This window comes from Artemia sp. Qi Xiang Cuo, chromosome 9 (genome assembly GCF_049724085.1).
Source record: "Artemia sp. Qi Xiang Cuo chromosome 9, ASM4972408v1, whole genome shotgun sequence".
In the NCBI taxonomy this organism is placed as follows: Eukaryota; Metazoa; Arthropoda; class Branchiopoda; order Anostraca; family Artemiidae; genus Artemia; species Artemia sp. Qi Xiang Cuo.
Genome location: NC_142802.1, coordinates 64,886,247 through 64,910,969, shown reverse-complemented (window position 1 = coordinate 64,910,969; position 24,723 = coordinate 64,886,247). Strand labels below are relative to the sequence as shown.

General features: G+C 37.8%; 1 protein-coding gene across 1 annotated transcript in view; it reads right to left on the bottom strand.

Annotated features, from left to right (window-relative positions):
• LOC148948938 (prolyl endopeptidase-like) overlaps positions 1–24,723 on the bottom strand; it is a 104,680-nt gene that overhangs the window by 74,461 nt on the left and 5,496 nt on the right. The window contains 2 exon segments of the mRNA XM_089094840.1: positions 5,388–5,611; positions 8,392–8,476. Coding sequence (XP_088950966.1) covers positions 5,388–5,611; positions 8,392–8,454 — 287 coding nt within the window. The 5' untranslated portion in view covers positions 8,455–8,476.

Sequence of the window (24,723 nt, the reverse complement as noted above, 5' to 3'; positions counted from 1 at the left end):
AATGATGGGCGTGGGGAGAGGGGGGCTAGTTGCCCTTCAATCATTTTCAAATATTAAAAAAGGTACGAGCCACTCCAATTTCCAATCGAATGAACCTTTTTTGAAGTTTCTACAACAACACCTTCTATAAAAACCTTGCATGCCGCCAGGGCATAACTTAGAACCCTTGCCCTGAGGGTTTTGAGGGAGTGTCCTCCTTAAGAACATATTTTCTATCTGGAAATCAACTACGCTGAACAAAACAGCTATCTCAAAATTTTGATTGGATGTGTTTGGGGGAATGATGGGCGTGGGGGGGGGGCTAGTTGCCCTCCAATCATTTTCGACTATTAAAAATGGGGTACTAGCCCTTCGAAATTCCTATCGAATGAGCCTGGTTTGAAGTTTCTACGACAACACCTTCTATAAAAACCTTATATACCCCCAGGGCATAAGTTAAAACCCTTGCCCCGAGGGTTGTGGGGGAGTGTCCTCCTCAAAAACATATTTTCTATCTGGAAATCAACTACGCTGAACAAAATGGCTATCTCAAACTTTTGATTGGATGTGTTTGGGGTAATGATAGGCGTGGGGGGGGGATAGTTGCCCTCCAATCACTTTCGACTACTAAAACAGGCACTAGCCCTTTGAATTTAAAATCGAATGAGCCTTTTTCTACGACAACGCCTTTTATAAAAACCTTATATGCCCCAAGGGCATAACTTAAAACCCTTGCCCTGGGGGTAGTGGGGGTCTGTCCTCCTCAAAAACATATTTTCTATCTGGAAATCAACTACGTTGAACAAAATGGCTATCTCAAAATTTTGATTGGATGTGTTTGGGGGAATAATGGGCGTGAGGGGGGGGGCTAGTTGCCCTCCAATCACTTTCAACTATTAAAGCAGGCACTAGCCCTTTGATTTTAAAATCGAATGAGCCTTTTTCTACGACAACGCCTTCTATAAAAACCTTATATGCCCCAAGGGCATAACTTAAAACCCTTGCCCTGGGGGTAGTGGGGGTCTGTCCTCCTCAAGAACATATTTTCTATCTGGAAATCAACTACGTTGAACAAAATGGCTATCTCAAAATATTGATTGGATGTGTTTGGTGGAATAATGGGCGTGAGGGGGGGGGCTAGTTCCCCTCCAATCACTTTCGACTATTAAAAAGGGAACTAGCCCTTCGAATTTCCAATCGAATGAGCCTGTTTTGAAGTTTCTAGAACAACGCCTTCTATAAAACCTTATATGCCCCCAGGGCATAACTTAAAACCCTTGCTTTGAGGGTTTTGGGGGAGTATCCTCCTCAGAAATGCATTTTTTATCGTAAAACTCACTACGCTAAACAATATAACTATCTCACAATTTTTAACCGATATGCTTTGGCAAATGATGGGCGTGGGGGGGGGGGGGCGAGTTTCCGGCCAATACTTTACAACTCTTAAAGAGGGCACTAGAACTCTTAATTTCCAATCGAATGAGCCCCTTTTTGAAGTTTCTACGATGACCTCTTCCATTTGAAGTGCCCTCTAAAGGAAAAAAATAATGCATAGTACAGTGTGCCAACATCGTTCTTATATGCCGTCAGGGCATAACTTAAAACCCTTACCCCGAGGTTGGTGGGGGAGTGTCCTCATCAAAAACATATTTTCTACCAGGAAATGAACTAAGATGAACAACATGGTTATCCTAAAATTTTGATTGGTTGTGTTTGGGGGAATGATGGGCGTGGGGGGGGGGGGGCTAGTTGCCCTCCAATCACTTTCGACTATTAAAAAGGGCACTGGCCCTTTGAATTTCCGATCGAATGAGCCTATATTGAAGTTTCTAAGACAATGCCTTGTATAAAAACCTTATATGCCCCCAGGGCATAAATTAAAACCCTTGTCCCGAGGGTTGTTGGGGAGTGTCCTCCTCTAAAACATATTTTCTATCCGGAAATCAACTACTCTCAACAAAATGGATATCTAAAATTTTTATTGGATGTGTTTGGGGGTAATGGGCGTGGGGGGGGGGGGCTAGTTGCCCTCCAATCACTTTCGACTATTAAAAAGAGTACTAGCCCTTCGAATTTACAATCGAATTAGCCTGTTTTGAAGTTTCTACGACAAGGCCTTCTATAAAAACCTTATATGCCCCCAGGGCATAACTTAAAACTCTTGCCCCGAGGGTTGTGGGGGAATATCCATCTCAAAAATATATTTTCTATCTGGAAATCAACCACGCTGAACAAAATGGCTATCTCAAAATTGTTATTGGATGTGTTTGGGGGAATAATGGGCGTGGGGGGGGGCTTGTTGCCCTCCAATCACTTCCGACTATTAAAAAGGGCACTAGAACTCTTAATTTCCAATTGAATGAGCCCCTTTTGAAGTTTCTACGACGACCCCTTCCATATGAAGTGCCCTCTAAAGGAAAAAATAATACATAGTACATTGTGCCAACATCGTTCTTATATGCCCTCAGGGCATAACTTTCAACCTGTCCCGAAGGTTGTGGGGGAGTATCCTCCTTAAAAACATATTTTCTATCTGGAAATCAACTACGCTGAACATAATCGCTACCTCACAATTTTGATTGATGTGTTTGGGGGAATGCCGGGCGTGGGGGGAGGGGGGCTAGTTGCCCTCCAATCTCTTTCGAGTCTTAAAAATGGCACTAGCAACTCCAATTTCCAATCAAATGAGCCCTTTTTGAAGTTTCTACGACAACACCTTCTATAAAAACCTTGTATGCCCTCAGGGCATTACTTAAAACCCTTGCCCTGAGGGTTGAGTGGAGTGTCCTCCTTAAAAACATATTTTCTATCTGGAAATCAACTACGCTGAACAAAACATATATCTCAAAATTTTGATTGGAGGTGTTTTAAAAAGGTATTAAAAAGGGCACTAGAACTCTTAATTTCCAATTGAATGAGCCCCTTTTGAAATTTCTACGACGACCCCTTCCATATGAAGTGCCCTCTAAAGGAAAAAAATAATACATAGTACATTGTGCCAACATCGTTCTTATACGTATGCCCTCAGGGCATAACTTATAACCCCTGTCCCGAAGGTTGTGGGGGAGAATCCTCCTTAAAAAAATATTTTCTATCTGGAAATCAACTACGCTGAACAAAATCGCAACCTCACAATTTTGATTGATGTGTTTGGGGGAATGACGGGGGGGGGGGGAGGGGGGCTAGTTGCCCTCCAATCAATTTCGACTCTTAAACATGGCACTAGCAACTCTAATTTCCAATCAAATGAGCCCTTTTCGAAGTTTCTACGACAACGCCTTCTTTAAAAATCTTGTATGCCCTCAGGGCATAACTTAAAACCCTTGCCCTGAGGGTTGAGGGGAGTGTCCTCCTCGAAAACATATTTTCTATCTGGAAATCAACTACGCTGAACAAAACAGCTATCACAAAATTTTGATGGGATGTGTTTGGGGTAATGAGGGGGGTGGGGGGGGGGGGCTAGTTGCCCTCCAATCACTTTCGACTATTAAAAAGGGTACTAACCCTTCGAATTTCCAATCGAATGAGCCTGGTTAGAAGTTACTAAAACAACACCTTCTACAAGAACCTTAGATAATCTCAGGTCTGAAATTTCAACAAGTGTCCCGGGGGTTGCGGTTGAGTGTCCTCATCAAAAAGCAATTTTCTATCTGTGAATCAACTATGCTGAAAAAAATGGCTATCTGAAAATTTTGATGGGATGGGTTTGGGGAAATGATGGGCGTGGGGGGGGGAGGGGGGTAGTTGCCTTCCAATCACTTTCGACTATTAGAAAAGGCACTAGCCCTTTGAATTTAAAATCGAATGAGCCTTTTTCTACGACAACGCCTTTTATAAAAACCTTATATGCCCCAAGGGCATAACTTAAAACCCTTGCCCTGGGGGTAGTGGGGGTCTGTCCTCCTCAAAAACACATTTTCTATCTGGAAATCAACTACGTTGAACAAAATAGCTATGTAAAAATATTGAGTGTATGTGTTTGGTGGAATACTGGGCGTGAGGGGGGGGCTACTTGCCCTCCAATCACTTTCGAATATTAAAAGGGGTAATATCCATTCGAATTTCTAATCGAACAAACCTTCTTTGAATTTTATACAATGACGCCTTATATAAAACCTTATATGCTCCCAGGGTATAACTTAAAACCCTTACCCCGTGGGTTGCGGGGGAATGCCCTCGTCAAAAACATATTTTCTATATGGAAATTAACTACGTTGAACAATCGGGCTATCTCAAAATTTTTATTGGATATGTTTCGGGGAACGATGGGCGTGGGGGGGGGGGGAGGGGCTAGTTGCCCTCCAATCACTTTCGACTATTAAAAAGGGCACTAGAACTCTTAATTTCCAATCGAATGAGCTCCTTTTGAAGTTTCTACGACGACCTCTTCCATATGAAGCGCCCTCTAAAGGAAAAAAATAATGCATAGTGCATTGTGCCAACATCGTTCTTATATGCCCTTAGGGCAAAACTTAAAACCCTTGCCCTGAGGGTTGTGGGAGTGTGTCCTCCTCAAAAACATATTTTCTATCTGGAAAACAACTACGCTGAACAAAATGGCTATCTCAAAATTTTGATTGGATGTGTTTGGGGGAATGATGGGTGTGGGGGGGGGGCTAGTTACCCTCCAATCACTTTCGACTATTAAAAAGGGCACTAGCCCTTCGAATTTTCTATCGAATGAGCCTGTTTTGAAGTTCCTACGACACCGCCTTCTATAAAAACCTTATATGCCCCCAGAGCAGAACTTACAACCCTAGATCCGATGCTAGTGGGGGAGCGTCCTCCTCAAAGAGATATTTTCAATGTGGAAATCATCTATGCTGAACAAAATATCTATCTTCAACTTTTTATTGGAGGTGTTTGGGAAAATGATGGGCGTGGGGGGGTGGCTAGTTACCCTCCAATCACTTTCGACTATTAAAAAGGGTACTAGCCACCCCAATTTCCAATTGAATGAGCCCTTTTCGAAGTTTCTACGACAACTCCTTCGATACGAAGTGCCTGTCGGAGAAAAAAAAACATTGTGGTCACGCCGTTCTTTACTTATGCAGCGCTAGCGCGCTGCCTATGATCCACAACATCTCGAATCAAGCATGAAAGGTTTTCTAGGAAAAGCGTGTTAATTTATTTCTGAGATTTATTAATTGCTCATCCAGAGATTCCATTTTGTTGCTGCTATTTTGGGCTTTCCCTGACGTAACAAACGCATGTAGTGTAAGATTTAAAGTAGAGCTCAAGTTCACTTACTGTCTGAGTTAGTGACAAAATAGATCCGTAAGACTACACAACGTAACATAAAGTCTTCAGTTATACTAGTGTCGAAGGTTTTAGAGCTTAGTTTAAAAGAATCATTAGGCTTCATATCAGAACACAATTTCTATAAAGTTACTCTAAAAACACCTTACTTTTGATTTTGTAGTCCTGAATTCTTCTCGAAAAAGTACTTGGAGCCATGTTTAGTAGGCACTGTGTATTTCGGGAAATTCCACAATTCAGTGAGCCTATCTTTGACTTTGCCATAGATTGGCGAGGACTTTAGAAAGGGGCCAGTAATTTTCATTTGTGCAGCCACAAATTCCTTGGTTTCGTCTGAGTAAGGGTTTTCTAGCCATCTATATGGATCCTTTACCTGGAAGAAGATATAATACGAAATAGATTACATCATAGTTATGTATATGCTTGAGTCTTAGGGGTGGGGTTGTGGCCATCACAGAAAAAGTACGTTTTTATAAACTGATTTTCAATTTCGACGGGGGTGGGGTCTTAAAGACGAATAACAGTGAGAAAATTCCCTTACAGTCCCCTTATGCATAGGTGTGGATTACACTATCCTGAAGGGTTCCACCGTACCAGTAAATTCATGGGTTGAAGTTGCGTTAATAACAGCCACTAGTGCCCGTATTTTTACACGAATTCAGTTGGCAAAGGTTCAAAGATAATGCTAGATGTAAAAGAAAACAACTCCAAAATTTGAGTTTTTTCTGGGTTTCGAATTTTTTTTTCGTCTTCCTGGAGGACTTACTTGCACTGGTACTTAAGAAGTTATAAATTCTGTTCACTCTAATTCGGCACCAAGAATACACTGAACCACATACTGGCAGTGTCTTCGGTCTACTATTTGGGGGCAGATGATTTCCAACCGTGGATTGTCCCATTTGCAACCTTACTTCCAGAATCAACCCACAAGCTTGGGATCTTTCTTCAGTGTGGCATGCCAGGATTTAGTTCGACCTCCTTGTTCTTTTTCTTTCGCTGGGAGGGGGGCTTATATTCAAGTGACTGGTGGGTAAGGAACTCGCTTGTACGTTGTATAACCTGCCCAAACCCCATGAGCCTTCTGCTCTTGATGATGAGGGATAATGAATACTTCCGATTACACATTTTCATAAGGTGCTCGTTAATAAAACTTTGGCTACGCTTAGACTCTTAGGCACTTCCAGTCAGGTATGTCGAGTGAGCATTCTTTTTTTTGGTGGACTAGTTTCGCATCCATGCAGCAAAATAGAGCGAATATACTCCACTTAGACTCAGAATATGGTATTCAGATCGATATCTCTTCTGAACCATAATGCCTTTCGTAGTTTGGCTAAAGTGTTCCATGATTTACTTAGTTTAGCTTTCATTCTGATAGAGGACCTGCCCTTGAAATCAATCATTCAGTACCTGTTCAAGCTGCTGTTCATTGCAGATAACTGACGAATTCCTATCCGTCAAAAGTTACTTGATTTTGAAAAACACGGGCGGTCAGGGTTGTCAGGCTAGCTCTGTTTGCTGCTCTCTGCGCATGTCCTTGGCTTGGCCGGTTGATTCAGCGAGGAGTGCACAATCATCTGCGTATCCAATTACCCCTAGTTTCTCCGTCCGGCCAGTTCGATTTTTTCTTCTGATTTTATGGAGTTTTTGAAGATTCAATCAATGGATGTAGTTGAAGAGGATTCATGAAGCCGGGCAGCCTTACCAAACACCATAGGCAACTTAGAAGAGTTCTATGTGCTCCCCACATACGAAGATGTTGCTTCGTGTGTTTTCTTAGTAGTCCTTCACAAGGCTCACCACTTTCCCTGAGACTTTCATAATATAGGCAAACATAATGTAGCAAATCATGGCTTGTGTTCTTATTCACGCCAACCAAAACGTGTCCAAAGGATTTACTCATTTGAGTTGATTATGTTGAACCGGTTAAATAAGGAAGAATGTTCCTAAAATATTCTAAGGGAAAAAGTTAGAAACGCAATAAGGAGCAAAACGTTTTAAAGCTCGATAGACAAGAGGAGGTTGTGCAAGGAATATCTGAATGATAGATTGTATGAGAATAAGAAGAAAGTAAAAGAAGTGACGAAGCTTCGAATGTGCGAGTTAGGAGGTGTGAAGTTGAGGCCAATGATAACACTGTCGAGGATCTGAAAGATGCAGCCAGGCGGCATATTAGTAAAGTAATGTGTACACATATTAAGAAATTGAGATAAAGTGGCCCGTCAAACATGAAGTGAAGTCCCACTTAAACATAAAAACAAGATCTAAATTAGTAATACGGAAAGTGTTAAAAAGAAATGGTCAGAACATTTTAAGAATGTGTTAAAACCTGATAAAGTTACAGGAAATGATACAGAAAACAATAAAAAGTGTGATGAAGATTTATTTGAGTTAATACAGTAGTAAAATGAATAAAAAAACAATAACCCCTTAGGTACTGATAGTGTGGCAAACGGGTTTTCGAAATATGGTCACTATGAAGTTAGAGATAAATCTCTGGCAGTTCTATGATTTTTGCAAAAGGGAAAGTACCTAGGGATTATAAGAGATTTTTTTAATAAATTCATTTATTAGATTGGTGATACGAGTGAATGCGGTAATTATAGAGGCATTGGCTTGGTATCCGTAGGAAGCAAATTACTTACTATGATGATAATTTTAAGATTCAGAGATGGTATAAACTTTTAACTGAAGAACAGGAGATTTAAGGAAGGGAAGAGGATAAGTCAACTATTTTTCTTTGTTAGATTAATAATTCGATGTCTGGATGATCAGATCCCTTTAGTCCTCAGTTTTCTAGATTGTGAACAGGCGTTCGGTTTAGTCGATAAGAGAGTTATAATTAATTTCCTATTCATGTATGGTAGAAAGTACACCAGATCAATGTACTAAAGTAAATGGTGCTATGTAAGAGAGCAATAGATAGACTGAAATTAGTAATTGGTTTGATATTAAATCGGTATTTACGAAGGATTAATTACGAATTTTATTATACAATAAATATAAAAGTCTCGATTTAAAACTGAATCTACACTGAGTAACACCATCGTTACTATAAACACATTTTCTTACATGTGGGAATCATATCTTATACTTACAGTAGAAATATAAGGATTGATTTAGTGATAATTCCTCTGAAAAAAAAAAAATACTTACTGTCACACCATGAAGAGTTTCTTCAGCTGTTTCATCCCTCTTGATTTTAGGATAGTCAATCATTTTCCTATTAGTTTCTACAAATCTGAAATACAAGTGAAAACTAAGAAACATGCTGCATTTTATCCTTTAACTGATACCATAAGACCCTAACTATTGGTCTAAGAGAGATATAATAATACCCACTTCTTCATTGGTTCAACATCTATTTAGCTAAAAAAATTACATTCGAACAGAAAAAACGAAACTAGCTCGCATTCATTGAGGCCCAGTTTCGATATTGAGTCTAAAATGAGATTAATGCGTCAAGTTGATAATCTTCTATGTGCTTACTAACACTTAATAATACTGTTTAGGATGATCAAAATATTAGGCATTTCTCCAAATACATAGGTTCAAACTTCTCCAACTACGAGTGATAAATAGAACATTATCTAAGAGAAAATCATCTTGTTCTTCAATAGAAGCTTAACTATCCAGGTTTTAATACATTATCCAAAATTCTATGTTTCTATTTTTACAGATAATTTGCAGTAATAGTTTTCTGCAATTTTCACTGTTTCGCAGGAATATAATATTTGATTGTTCAAAAAAAATAAAAAATCATCGCCATGGTCTGGATTTTAGATGTAACCACACATTTTCACCCCCTCCCGTCCCCAAAGGAATATAGTTAGTGATGCCCGTGTCTACAACAACAAGTATCTAAGACAGAGTTTAATTGTGTTTCTTGGTGGATTCCCCCTCCCCTTTTCTGAAGCCTGACTCTACCACTATTGGATTCTTCAGTTAAAATGACTCAAGTACACATTGGAACCAGATGTTAAAGACATATGGAAACGTGAGGACTAGGCTTGAAAAGATTGCATCTGGTTCTATGTGTACTTACTGGTTTTCTGTGACCCTGTAGGTCATTTTTCATATTCAAAAGTCAATTTTGCAAATTTTGTTGGAGGAACTGTGTGCATGGGCCCTGAGATGCGGCGTTGCCTGGAATATGAGACGGAAAATGAAAAAGGAAATGGCCAGCAAACAACCATTATTACGATAACACTGGGTAACAAAAAAATATCTTTTGAAAATCATCCTGGATTTTCCAGCTGAATTAGATTAATTTTGATGCTCTGAGTCTAAAAATGACCTTGGTTTTACTCAATCAGGTCAGGAGTTTTTGCTAAAGAAATTAAAAAAAAAAAATTATTTTGCATAAAAAAACAATTTTTTGTGGATTGTCAGCTGAGAAACCTGACGATCTTTACTGTTTTCCTCAAGAAATAATAGTCAACGTATCCAAATTCAGTTTTATTTACTCCATCAAATTTGATAAGCATAATTCATAATATTGGTAAAAGAATGAGCATTACATGGCACAAAATTTTAAAGTTTACAGCATAAATCAGCATTTCTATGATTCCTGCGTGTGAGTAGCTGCTGGGTTGTCTTTCTTCAGCAACCATCAGTAGTCCACCATCATGACTGCATCCCAACTTCCCTGTTACCTATCCTTCATTTGGCACATGTCTTGATGGAACCTTTCTCCCTGCTCGTCACTTATCGTCCCAAGGTTTTCAGGAAACTTCTTTCATGTGTGAGAACAGGAAGTACATATTTATACTCATCAAGCACCCAAGTTTTTGGAAAGCTCCTATCATGCTGCTGACGAGTATGGCATGGTTTGCTGCCTTCGTATTCCCCAGTAATTATAACTAATTATATTTAGTTATAATGAGAATCATCATACTAAACGTAATGAAAGCATTAAAAAATATTGAGATGGGCAGACCAAGATCAATTTAAATCAGACAGCTTGTCACGAGATTCGCCAATGCCTACGTTGGATGCGCTGTTGAAAATATTTCGACTCATAGCAATGCAGTCATTCAAGTCACATTATGTAGGGCTCCCATTGCGTTGATAAAGTTGATAGAGCTGTCCACAAACCTAATAAACCATTTTCCTCATATAACTTTATTGACTTTATTGCTGTCAGAAAAAAGTTGAACTTTTTCAAGAAAGTCTGCGAAGTTCAGCCAATAGACCTAGCTGAAGACTTGTATAAAATTCAAATAAACCACACACAAATTAGTGTGTACTTATATAATAGTGTATGCTCGTTCAAATATTTTGCTTGGTAAAAGATTAAGGGTTGGAAAAAGAAATATTTTCATCTAAGCCTTACTTATTAAAAGGAAAAAATGTTTAAAAAGATGGTTTTCTCAGCTCCACATATGATAATTTCAGTTATTTTCTATAAAAAATTGCTATCAAGTTAAAAAGGTGAAATTCTTGTGTGAGTGGGACAAACTTTATAGTTCGCAATTTCATGAAAAACCTTATTAACTTTATTCACATCATGGGTACCCTGCATTAGCCGTAACTTTGAGGACCCACTTATTAAGTCTTAGTTCTCAGGCCATAAACTTTGAGCTCATCCACAACAGACTCAACTTGATCAGAGCACTCCATGATGTGAACATATAATGCTGTCATGGCATCTTTGGTATCTCATATGCGCTATATATTGTAAATTTGGCTTTTAATTTTCAGTTTATCAGTTGCTGCCTTTAGTGTATCAACATATTGCCCCTAAGGATATCTCTTCCTATCTGTTGACGTTTGACAAGTGCTAGAATCTCATTGTAAGTTATAACTAGCTTGTTCAATGATGTATATACATCTCTAATTAGCTTCTTCAAGAAAAATTTACCACCTGCATTAATCACTGCCTCTTTTGGGATGCTATCAGGGAAAGCTAAACATGTCTTGATGAAATTCAGCACTGGACAATAAATGTAATGATATTCATCCATTATGAAACAAAGCAACAAGGTCAGTCCATCAGAAAACCAAATGTTTTCCAGAGATTGACATCAATGTTATATCAAGTGTTATTGTGGCTGAATTTGCTTCTTGGCTTTTTATTGCACTAAGTTGCTAAATTCTTTTGAGGTTATTTTCATATTGATTTCTACCCTTTAAAACTAGCTTCTTAGTTAAGCAGTAGTTGAGAGACATTCTTCAATTACTGGTGTAGGTCTTTCTCTCTGTGTACTTTCACCAGTGAAATCTTTTCTCTCGAGTAGACTGACATGCCATCTATATTACCAATATTAAAATGCCATCTATGGTTTCATATCATTAGGATACATCTGCATTCTCTGGGAACAAGCAGAGGAGGGGAAGGAATCCCTCAAAAGCACCTATTGTACCAGTCAGTACCTGTAATTGTGGGGAATAGGTGAGAGGGTCCGGACACTTCCCTTGTTCCTGGTTTTTTCCATCTAGTATTTATTCGGTACTCCATTCTGTATACGAACATTTGGCATATGAAGTTGAAGACTAGAAGCTTATAGTTCAAAAAGAATTGGACCAAATTGTAGAAAAGACAATCCACCATCTTTAAAGACAAACTGTCTACTGAACATACTAGCAGTTAAATACAAACAATACTATTTTTATTACATTTATGGTTCAAAAATGGGCATAAACTTGACTTTGCTGTGTGTAGCCAATATTCAGGAGAAGTTATATAGGAAAGGCTAGAGGAAGAAGGAACAATATATGATTGAGAAGTTACTGCTATAGAAAAGGCACTACAACAAGTGCTGACTAGTAGTCACCATCAAGGAGAGAAAGCAGTTATTTTAACCAACGTTATTTTAACATTACGAATAAAAAAAAAATCCAAATTAGAACTCTAACTAGAATAGAACCTTCCAATTAAAAATGAAAAAATAGAGCCAATTATAATTAGATTTTTATTGATTGAAATCAAATTCCTGGCTTAAATACAACAAAACATCTTTGTAATTTTGGATTCAATTTCCAAATGTACTTTTCATAACAACTTGCCATTGAATTCTCTTTTCATAATTTTTAGAGGTTGCTTACAATTTGTTTTATGCTCTAATGTATAGTAAAATTTCACTTGTGAATTTTATATTTTAACTAGGATTTGTGGCATTTCAAAAAATTTGTGTGCGAAAAAAACTAACTAAAGAGCAACATGTACCAAAAGTAACCAAATTCTAAAGAAAAAAAATTGTGGAAATAATATTTACATCAAAATAATTTAAGCCTATGCTGATTCCAAAAACACAAGCAAGGTAACGATTTTATTGTAAAGGTTTAAATATAACGAAATATGTCTGCTTATCAATAACAGATAGCAATATCGATAGCTGATTCAGTTATGAATTAGCTATCAGCCAAGTAACATCGTTTGGCTAGTGCTTTTAACCTAGGTTGATGTGAGATAAAATGAATTGAAATAGCAAAGAGGGCGGAGTTTTGTTCTGTGAATGCGAACAAGTTCTTTCTATGTAAGGAGACTGCTAATGAATGATTACGCATAAACAGAAGTCAATTTATTAGCTGAGGGTTCCAAGCGAAGATTTGAGGAGTTCCTGTTGACAATTTATGTGTTAACCGTGCATTAACGGTTTAGCGAACTGCAGGTCGGTACTTACGTGGATAAATAATAGATACTTTTTCTAGTAAGAATGTTCTAATTTTTTACTTACTTGTTTGTGATGACGAGGAATAAGCGTAAACGTAAAACAGAGGACCAATTTGGATCGGTTTCGCATGACGAATCTGGGCATTCATCTTCAACGCAAAAATCATTCATCTTCAACGCAAAAAAACGATTTATTATATAAATCGTGCTTCGATCCAGTCATTAGCGGACGTTTTCTCGAAAATTCTTGAAACCGTAATGGAGTCTCAAAGTACATTAAAATCAATTGACACGAGATTAGCTAATCTATAAAATCGAGTAATTTCTGTGGAAAATGCTCAAGCTATCTTACAATCCAACGTTGCTTAAGTTGGAAAACATTGCTATCCAGTAAATGAAGAAGTAATTACACTAAAAACGCGTATGTATATTGTATGCACTGAGGCAAACTATCACCGTGAAATAATGTCTTCGTTTTCGGCACGATTGACGTCGGTGGAATATTTATCAAAAGAAAATAGTATTATTGTATGGACTACGGTTTGTGATGATGTAGCTACTGCAAAAGTTTATTTCAAAAAATATGTGCCAATGGTTTAGAATTAACAAAGGTTCCAGAATTTACAATTGTTGCGAATAAAAAAGAGCAAAAGTTTTTCAAAGAGAATGTTAATTCACCCGAGGCGAAGATTATGATCTTACGTAATCAGAAAAAAAACTTAAGAATAAGACTTTCGGTTTAAATACAGCCATGAAAAATGTTTACGTCAGCGATGATGCTCCATTGTGTGTTCGTGAAGCGCGGAAGAGACTTTACGAGACTAAATCTAAATTGAGTAGAAAGAGTATTCCAGCTTGGGTATCTAATACTGTTCTTCCATTCATTCAGATTGAGAGAGAAGGTGTTGAAAAGTGAAATACATGTATAATGAGCCAATACCAGAGCTACTTGATAGTTGATTCTAGCATTTCATTTGTTTGTTTTGAAGTTAAGAGTCATTTTTTTGCTATTATTAGATGAATTTTGTTATTGTGGTTAGCGGCACTGGTACAAGTATGTGCATGACGAAGAAAACCAATTATATTTTCTTCGATTGCATTATCCAGTCTTTTTTAGTTTGTGTGAGGTTGTCCCATTTTTATTTTCCATAAAAAAATTTTTTGTTATGTTGTATGGGCAGTGGGTGGAGCAGCGGGGAGGTTTTTGTACAGGACGGTGGAACGCGTTCTACTGTCTTGTATGGAGGTTTCCATGTTGTTCTACTTATTGTTTATTATGAAAAGGCAGTGTGGTCTTCGTCACTATTTATATATATATATATTTATTTATGCCCGCTTACAATGGAGAAATGGAAAAACAAAAAAAAAGCGGAGTACAAAATGAAACAAAGAAAGAAGAAAAACATGTTCAACACTAAAAATTAAATGCAGGTATTTCATTCACAGAAACAGTTGAGTCAGCGGTGAGTCGTAGAGTTTACTGAGGGATCGTCTTGAGGCTCTCCGTTCTAGATCAATCACCCTGGTTGATGCATTAAGGATTCCATACATGGATGAGATCTCCGTGTTAGAAAATCTTAGTGGAAGTCCCAGCAAAAGTTTGCAAATCTGTAGCACGTGGTTCGTATTTTTCGACGCTCGGTGAGGGACAACATTTCCCACAAGGGTGATATATACCAGATGGCAGGAGAGACGACGGCGTTGAATAGTTTTGACTTAATAAATCGATTAAATGACCACTTGCATTTGACAGCTTTTCCATATGCTGAGCGGATAGATTTACAGACTGATTCAGCCAACAAGCCTCTAGTTGACCTAGGCGTCTGGCCAAACGTGATACCAAGGTAATTTAGGGACTGCGACTGCTGGATTCTGATACCGTCAAGGACAAGATTGGAATTGGTCGAGTTGGTGCCGCTAAAAACGATAAAATCGGTTTTCTCTATGTTGACTCGTAGTCCTATTCTTCTGTATAGGGTCACTAAGAGACGAAGATTCTCTTGTAGACCCTTCAGCGTGCTGCTTAGGAGCAACAAGTCATCTGCATAAGAAATGAAACTTAGATCCAAGCTATCCAAAAAGAAGGTCCCACGAACGAATCTAGTTACAGAGTAAATCGCAGAATTGAAGATGATAGGGCTTAGAGCAGATCCTTGCCGAACTCCTTTGAAGAGCCGAATGGGTTCAGAAAGCTTTTGCTTGCGGTGACCGGCGATTGTTTCCCATCCCAAAGCTAGACGAATATGCGTGTGGGAGTACCAGTCATGGAGAACAAGGACAATGCGGGGGTCGACTCCTGAATCTAAGAGGTACCACAGTGCCTGCGATTGGACGACAGAATCGAACGCAGCGGAAATGTTGACACTGCAGGCAAAGAGTGGCTTTTTAACTAAAGATGTAGACCTCATTATTCTTCTTAGTAGCCGATGGGCGTGTCCACAGCCCAACCCATTTCTGAATCCAAGTTGTTTGTCTCCCATTAGAGCATGTGACATAATATGGGGCAACAGTACCTGCTCAAATACTGTGCTGATAACCAATGTGATTGGTCTGTAGCTTTTACAAAGCAAGAGATCTCAATTCTTTTTCAGAATATTGGATGTGCGGCAACCATGAAAGTTGGCAGGTGTGAGTCCCTGCTCGATACTCATTTGGAATAGTAAGGCTAAGTACTCATGTAGACGTTCTGTGCCGTGCTGTAAGTGCCTCGGAGTGATCCCATCGAGCCCTGGAGACTTGTTCTTTTTCAATTTTCTCATAATTATCTCAATATGCCATTTAGAAACAATGACAGCAGTGCGGCGGAGTTTTGCGCTCATTAATTGCCTATCTAACTCAGATTTATATACGGAGTCCAGCTCGTTGGGTGGTGGCGCAAACACGTCCTTGTAATGGTTTAACCAACTTTCATCGGGAATGGGACTTTGCACATCAGCGTCGGCCCTGTTAGATTGGAATCGCTTCCATAAGATGTTTGGGTCACTCCTGCAATCACAAGACAACTTCTCCACTTGCTGGACTTGCATATTCTCGACAGTACGTTTGAATTCTTTTTTGGCATATCGAAAGCACTGAAAAACTACTCCAGAGCGGGGTTTGTCGCAATCCTTCCACAATTCGTACCAGAAGTTGGATCTCTTCTTGACAAACTTGACATTTGGGTTATCCCATCCCTTTTTACGAGTATTGGGGTACACTTTTGCGACTAGAACAGCGGCAGATTCCGCCAGCTTCATCGAATGAACAATTTCGGAGCAAAAGATGTTCAGGGCTAGTCTGTCTTCATTTTGGCCATGAGTAAGCATGTGGAACGGTACTTTGATTTTAGCAAGAGTTGAGTCAAGAATATCTTTGTACAAGGACTGATCTATCCTTTGCCATTCACTCTTGATAAACCATGATCGCCCAGGGCACCGCTTGTAGGTGGAGAATGGTACCATTAAGCTAATCCCAAGGTGATCGCTACAATTGTGTTCCGAGTCAACAATGGCTTTAATCCCGGTCGGAAGTAGGAAATTTACGAAAAAGTGATCGATATCTGATGTAGCCAGGGATGCGCTGTGGACAAACGTGAAGGACTGGGATTTTGGAACCGGGACCGTAGCGTCTGGCAGACACCCCCTTAATATGGTGAAAAAACAATCATCATCCAGAAGCTGACAGTTGAAATCCCCACAGATAATAATCTTTTTTGACTTGTATTGTTTGACCAACCTCCCGAGTCTCACCCAAGCCTTCGTATAACGCCTTTTCTGAGAGGACATCACGATAATTTGTAGGAAGGTACACTGATATGACTATAAAGCCATTTGGACCAGGAACTCTGATCGCAGAAAAAGAATCGCATGAATCAATTAGCGTGCATTGCAAATTAGAGTCTGCAATGATCAAGAGTCCACCACTCGACCTTCCAACTGGGCTGTTACGGATAGCAGGCTAAAAAAAATAGTCGTTTCCTGGAAATTGGTCAAGAACTGCTGAATGATTGGATGTTATCAAATACTCCTGAATGCACATTATGCTATGCTTGGCTACTAGATCACTTAAAACAGACAGTTTCTGTGGAGTATGCCCATTTATATTTCTGATATAAAGCGAGATAGTTGCATTAATTGCTTACGTTTGTTTGAACTAGCCTCTAATTGTCTTTTATAAACCGGGCATTGCGAGCTATAGCATGGATGCTTTCCAGAGCAATTAGCACATTTAGTGTCACGGACACATGGATTGTCTTTAGGGTTTTCGTGATTGCCGGAGCATCTGGAACACTTCGCATTGTTAGGGCAATCTCGTTGCAAGTGGTCAAACCTTTGGCATTTAAAACACCTCAGAGGGGTGGCAACATATTTGTCCACCTTGATATGGCAATAACCGACGTAAACGCCATATTTCAGTGCTTTTTCAAGAGCTTCTTTGTCTCTGAATGTTAGCTTGACTGACTTGCTAGTGCCATAGCGTTTCGCTTTTTAGATCCCTTCCATATCAGACTCAATATCCTCATTTGTCGTATCTTCAGGGGCAAATTTATTCACTGCCAGGAATTTCGGTTTATGGACTTTAACTACAGCCGCGGAATTCGATTTTATGCTATTAGCTATAGCTTCTGCATCATGCTCGGTTCTAACATACAACACCAGCGTATCGCTTCTCGTAACTACCATCTGTACTTTTCCGGATGCACCATTGGAATCAAGAAATTCTTTCTGCTTTTGGCACGATTTATAGATTTCGGGTGGTGCTTCTTTTACGTGAAGCGGGATATTTAGAGATCGCTGGGAGTAGGCCATGTTTTAGTGTCAAAACTGGCCTTGCATCAGTCTAGCCATGCATTCATTTTTTCACCACATTCTTTTAGTTTGCATGTTAATGAGGTAAATACATCGTGAGGTATGGAAGGAGTCTCAGATGGATAATAAATAGTGAATTTGAAAGGGAAATCACCCTTAGCGTCCAATTCCTTCATAGCATGAATCGCATCTTCTACAAAAACCGATGCATTTATTGTGCTTCTACGCTCTTTCAAAATGGTTCCATCTGGTTATCTAATTGATCTCGTATAAATCTTATGGCTTGTGTGACAGATTCCTTGTCAAAAGATCTCACGGCAGTGCTTACAACCGATTCATGGGGAATATCTTTGAAGTTAAGTGAACGCTGGATGAAATTTAAAAAAGGGCTATATAAATACTTGATTTTCGCCATTTTTCTTTCGCTTATAATCTATCCAAATTAAGTCCAATCGCATCCAATAATGTCAAAACAATTAACAATTCAGGTCCTTAATCACATTCAAAGTCGGTCCAAAAAGTATTCGCAGACATATACGTATTGCTTCTGGCTATTCACTCGTTTCTTGGGTGAATGAATGCTGAATGAACTACACAGAATGAATGCTAACGAGATACAGCTAACAAAACCTGTGGGAAGTGCCGGTACCCAAATCGCCTTTCCCCAGCAGTTTAAGGATCAATATCCGGCCGGTACCGATACGACTCTTGTGTTTGTTCCCACTCTCTTCTGCACAGGCTGTCACTGAATTAGCGAAAAAATAATGAAATTTGGCTAATAAACTGTTTTATTTGCCAAATAATCCCTTTTCTTTCCCTTCTTTCCTTCCTTTTCTTTCCCTTAAAATTCGAAAAAAAAAAAAAATTGTTCAAAACACGGAAATGTCGTACCTGTTGTTGCTACCGTATTATTAAGTCCAAACAAAGCAATTAGTCCATATCAATAAGTTTACTTTAGATTATAATCCGTAGCAGAGTATTGTGAAATTTCTCTAATCCTCAAGGTCACTGAATATATTATAGCTCAAAGCACTGAATTAATACAATTTCACAGCTGGTTTTAAAGTTCACTAGATCCAAAAAGATGTTATCACTCCGGAGACTAAACAGAGACTGATTATGTTATGTTGTATCTTTTTATTTTGTGTTTTATTTATGATAAATTTTATTTTTAATTTATTTTCTCTTTATTTCAGTTTTTTCTTTTGTTATTGGTTGCGGCCCTCCTGGATACTGGAGATCACTTGTGGTTGTTGTAAGTAGAGTTAATTTTTCTATGAGTTTCCTCCTTTGTCTCCTAAGCTAGTGTCTTGAAAAAAAGAATTGGATTATGACAATAATAGATTGAAAAAACTTGAGAGAAATTCGTTGAGTTGGGATGTTCTGGGGAATGGGGTCTTAAATCCGGATTATGATGAAGGGAATCGTCCCTTTTGATGACCACTGAAGGATTTTCCAGTGGTTAAATATAAATTTCCAGTTGATATTGGAAACAAATCTACTATGGGTCCACAAAGTTTGAGCATTTTCTATTTGAATTGTCAAGGTCTTTCTAGTTCATTTAATTATTTAAAACAACTATGCAAGTTTTCTGAGTTGGATGTGCTTGCATAGAATGAAACGTGGCTTTGTAATCATACAATGAATCTACTTGAAATTGATAGTTATGACTGTGTGATGCAGAATAGGGAATCACAATTACATGGTGGATTGGCTTGATAATGCAGGAAGAATATTACAATGAAAATACGGAATGATCTACGTGCAAATAAAGAGATGGTTTTTGAATCAATGGTGGTTGAACTTTGTAAGTCAGGAAAATTTTTCTTTGTGGTGGTTGTTTATCGACCTCCATCTAGAAATGTGCAGGAATTTAGTGATTTGCTAGAGCGGCAAATGGATAAGTTGTCAGGTTCAAATCGCCCATGCTTTGTTTGTGAAGACTTTAATCTTGATCTATTTTCAGTAAATGTAAACCCGAGAGTTTGAGATTTTTTAAATGTTATGTTGGGTTATGGTTTAAGACCAACAGTTAATATATGTAGTCGAGTGACTTTGTGCTCGGAATCACTTTTGGATAATATATTTGTTAATGTGAAGTATGATTTTGCTGATGTTATTTTGAATGATGTTTCTGATCATTTTGGTGTTCTTGTTGTTATTAGAGAGTTTGGTGTTCCTACAGCTATGAATATACCACCACAAATTTCTGCATTAAAAATGGATGCTGAGGCTCTTAACATATTCAGAAGAAAATTAAAAAACACTCAATTTGACTTTCTAGAAAGTAGTGATCTGCAAGTGAATGAAAAGTTTTCATTGTGGTATTCAGAAATAACTAAATTACTAAAAGAAAGTTGTACAGTTATTAAAAAGCCGGCTTTTCATGTTACCCCTAGAAAACCCTGGGTTACTAGAGGACTGACGAAGGCCATATCAAATCGGAGACTGCTATATAAATATTCTGTAATGTCTCCTGAGGCAAAAGTGAGATACAAGAAATATAATTGTGAACTCAATATCCTATTGCGAAAAGCGAGAATTGATTATTATTATGAAAATGAATTTTAAAAAAAAGTGCAGGTAATCCCAGGCAAACGTGGAGAGTAATTCAGTCTGTTGTGAGCCCTTCCAAAAGTTCAATTTTATTTGAAAATTTCAACACTGATGCTTTGATTGTAGATAATATGTGTGACCATTTTTCTATTGTTGGTAAACGGATAGCAAACTCCACAACACAATTTTTTGAGGATGGAAAATACCACCAATTTTTACCCAAGGAAAGTGATGTATCTGCACATCTGAAACCAGTGACTGCTAGTAAATTACTTACCACATTGTGGAACATGAGAAATAATGCTTCAGGTGCTGATTACCTTTCATTGCGTGTAATTAAGTATGTTTTCTCGGAAATATGCCACCAGGTTTGTGTTCTATTTAATATGTGCCTAAAATCTGGTGTTTTTCCCAATTTTATGAAAATTGCTAGAGTGGTTCCGCTTTTTGAGGGCAGAGAAAAAAATATGCCAAATGATTATAGGCCTATTTCATTGCTGCCAGTTTTATCAAGTTTTTGAAACATTGATTAGTGGCAGGATGGTTGATTTTCTTGAGAATAAAAAGTATTTTAGTAAAACTCAGTTTGGATTCCATAAAGCAATGTCGACAGATCAAGCTGTTCATTTTCTCACGACTTTTGTGAACAATGCTCTGGACCAAGGGTGGAAAGTTGCATCTTTTTTTTTTGACATTGTGAAAGCCTTAGATGAAGTGGACCATGGAATTCTTCTGGTGAAGCTGAGGAATTGTGGTTTTCAAGTTATGTTTTATCGTCTATTGGAATATTTTCTCCAAGATTGAAAACAGTTTGTCAGTGCTGGTGAAATCAAATCGCAAGATAAAAGTGCTGAATTCGGTGTCCCTCAAGGGTCTGTTTTGGGGCCACTACTGTTTCTTATATATATTGATGACCTGCAAAATGCTATCAATGGACTCTCTTTTAATTTAAAATGTAGTCATACTGGAGCATCAAAATCTATTTTTCCTTATTTTGCTGATGACATGCATCTAACTGTTGTTGCAAAAACCGGGAAAATGCTTATACAGAATCTTCAGACTGGCATGTTAAACATTGAAAAATGGATGAGGGTTAACAGACTTCAGCTAATCCATGCAAAATTCCATTTTGTAATGTACTGGAGAAGTAGCAATTACTACCCTTGGATTGACAAAATACAGTTCAGTGAAAATATTCTGCCTTGGGAAGTTTTGACACAGTATCTAGGGGTGATTGTTGATGAGTGCCTTAACTTCAAAGAGCACGTTTCATGTGTTAGTGGCAAGGTTGCAAGAAATGTTGGGATGATGAGGAAACTCAAGCACTTTTTTCCAAAAGATATTATGAGATTGCTTTATTTTTCTTTTGTTCACCCATACCTTCTATATGGTTGTCTTGTGTGGTCAAGTACGTTTTTAATTCACCTTCGTCCCCTTAGAAGTTTACAAAATAATGCCCTATGTGTTTTAACTGGAGATAATCATAATATGTCTGTTAGACATAGATATAATCAAGTAAATATATTACCGACTGCTGGATTATTCCGTTTTTATAATGCTCTTTTTATGTTTAAATATACACACGCGTTATTACCTGAGTGTTTTAGGGAAATGTTTATAAGTGGTGTTAATTTTCATAACTACTTGACTAGAGCATCAAAACTAGTTCGGCGACCTCAAGTTATTACAAAGCGATCCGTTTTTTCCATAAGACATGTTGGTCCTTGGGTGTGGGAACCATTACATCAGGCAATTTCAACAATTGATGAGCTAAATGAATTTCGTAGTAAACTAAAAGGACAGTGTTTGTCTACATATGAGTTTTAATCCTTGCTGAGCAAATTTTCTCTCAAGTGATTGTGACACCTTTTTTGGGAGGGCAACAAGGAGGTAGAATAGAAGAATGATTTTGAATTTTGTGTCTTCGGTATCCAATTAGGTCATGAAATTTTTAGAAATTAATTTATTTCGTTTATTTTTATTTATTTATTTTTTTGCCTTTTTTAGGGGGGGGGCTAAGGATGGCTGGTAGTAATTGTGTATGCAGGGTTTGTAAAGAGTGATGTCTGCCTATACAAGTTTAATAAACTTCAGGTTTTGTTGTTAATGTGTTGTTTCTTTTTTTAATAAAACCCTTTTTTCTCTCTATCAGTTGTATATAATTGCTAATGAAAATTTTTGAACCTGAGAAAATTAGTGTAATTTTTGAAAAAAGGGGAAAATATCCCCAAAGGGGAGAGATACTGATAAAAATGTCAATAGATAAAGCTAGAATCAACCCAGTTTTGTCTAAGGTATCTTGATGATTAAAGGAAGATCCTTAACTAATATTTTTATTGCTTTATATTGTAAAATGTATACAAAAAACGTATTTAAATAGACTGTTGGGCAATAATTCAAATGAGATTTAATCAGAGAAATGGTAAATAGTTATTATGGAAAATTTATTATTCCAGAGATGAACATTTTTTTTCTTATTTTAATTAGTTTGGTTTAAAGGTTGAAACAAAATTATGAGAAATTAATAATACTTTTTGTGATTCATTAATACATTAATGATTTGAAAGACCATGCCTCCCAATTTATCCTTCCATGGTTTCCAATTATCATCACAAAAAATCCATCAGGGAGCACTGTGGAATTTGGAAAAAATTCTCTTTTAGACAACAATTTCTGTAAAGATTAGATAATATTGACAACCCAGATTATCAGACAAGCAGATAGTCTGCTACTAGCACAACAAAAGCAATGGTTGAATCCATGCTATTAAAGGAATGCACATAAGTTCCCTAATTCTTAGGTATTTTAAGAATTTGTGTTTTATTCTTAATCAAAGCCTCTAAGACTCCCTGTTGTATTGAATTATTTGAACTTAGTTTTGGGTTTCTGGAATTGAAATGGGAGGAAATATTTCATTGGTAAGCCAAAAAGCCAATTCCTCAAAATGAATATATGATTTGAAGACAGCTGCATACTTTTTCTTTGCAGCACTAATTGGGATCTTCTCTTCTACTGCCTTATTTATAACCTTTGCAACACTCATAATGATGGGAAATGTTTTGTCTTTAGCATGATTTTTAACATTATTATTAGATGGGAGTGGACCAGCTGTCCCTGGATTAAAACTCAGGTCACCAAGTCTTTCAAAAAACTATGCTCCAATAGTGGTGGGGGGAGGGGGGCAAAAATGGATTAGGGCTTCCCCACCCTTACCATAAATCTTGCCAACTGTCAGACTTTTCCTTCCATCACTATGTCCTCCAGCTTGACAGAAACATTATGAAATATCTCAAGCTGGTAGCTATTCCTAGCTGGACATTCTTTTATCAGATGCCTTCCTGTTTCTACAGGCCATCTCACACTTTTGGCATAATGCAGATTCAACCCTCTCAAAATTTTCAATTCCTGTTATGGCTTCTGTAACCATCTTTGTCTCAGACCTGTTCAGTCATAGAAAATATTTAGTCAAGATGGAGTTAAACTTTGGGAGTAATTCCTTTATTTCCTTACATCCAACCTTCCAATGCCAATTTTGACCTGTTCTCTCATTACCCAACTCTGCACCAACACCTTCCAGCAGCCCTGAGAAATGAGAATAAAAAGTTTTGGACCATAGTATCCCAATGATGTCCCACCCTTGCCTGCTTCATCTGCCATTTCATTGTATCATATTCCAGCTTTAACATGATGGTTGCCAAGACAATTAGGGCACTTAAAAAGTTTTCTAGGCTATTTTCATAAAAAATAGAACAAGCTGATGTTATATGGCTGTTGGTATATCCTGAACATCTTGCTTTGCTATTTTAAACTTTGGTTCTAATTATGAAAGGTAATGTATTAAGAATGTAATAAAGAAAGGATGACATGTTTGACTCTGGCTCTATACCTTAGTCCAGGAAGTGTGTGAAAAAAAGGGCCTAACCCAGAACAAATTGGAATAGAAATGATTCTTTGACTACCCGACTCAAAAAAATGTGCTGATTCCGAATATGCAAAGTTTGCGCATCTAGCTGTTTCACAAATACGTTTTTTTGGGGGTTGAGGTAAATAACGAGGAGGAGAAAAATGTCTTTTGCAGAAATGCGTAGAACCACGAAAAACAATATGCATTCAGGGGTAATAAAGTACGCTGAATCTGAAAATGATCTCTAACTGCAAGGATAAACTACGGTTATCAATATTTAAAGGGGAAGTATGCAGGAGGAGGGTGAATTTTCTCATCTAGAGTTATACCACGCTGAATCTGAAAGAAACCAGTCTTAAAATGTCGAATGACAACTATCACCCATTTTGATGGTTTAATTAACGATTAAAGCATTCTCAACTTTTTCAGTTATATAATATGCAAATGTGATAAAAAAAACGAAATATCAATATTCATAGATCTTTGTTATCTTCGAGATCATCAACTCCGAGAAACTCAGTTGTAACACAGTTTGCACAACTTGTTCCCTTGCAAGCTCCACAGGCCCAGGTGCATTTCATGCCATTTCTTTTGCAAGTGCATTGCATATTTGAGCAGTCGGTTTT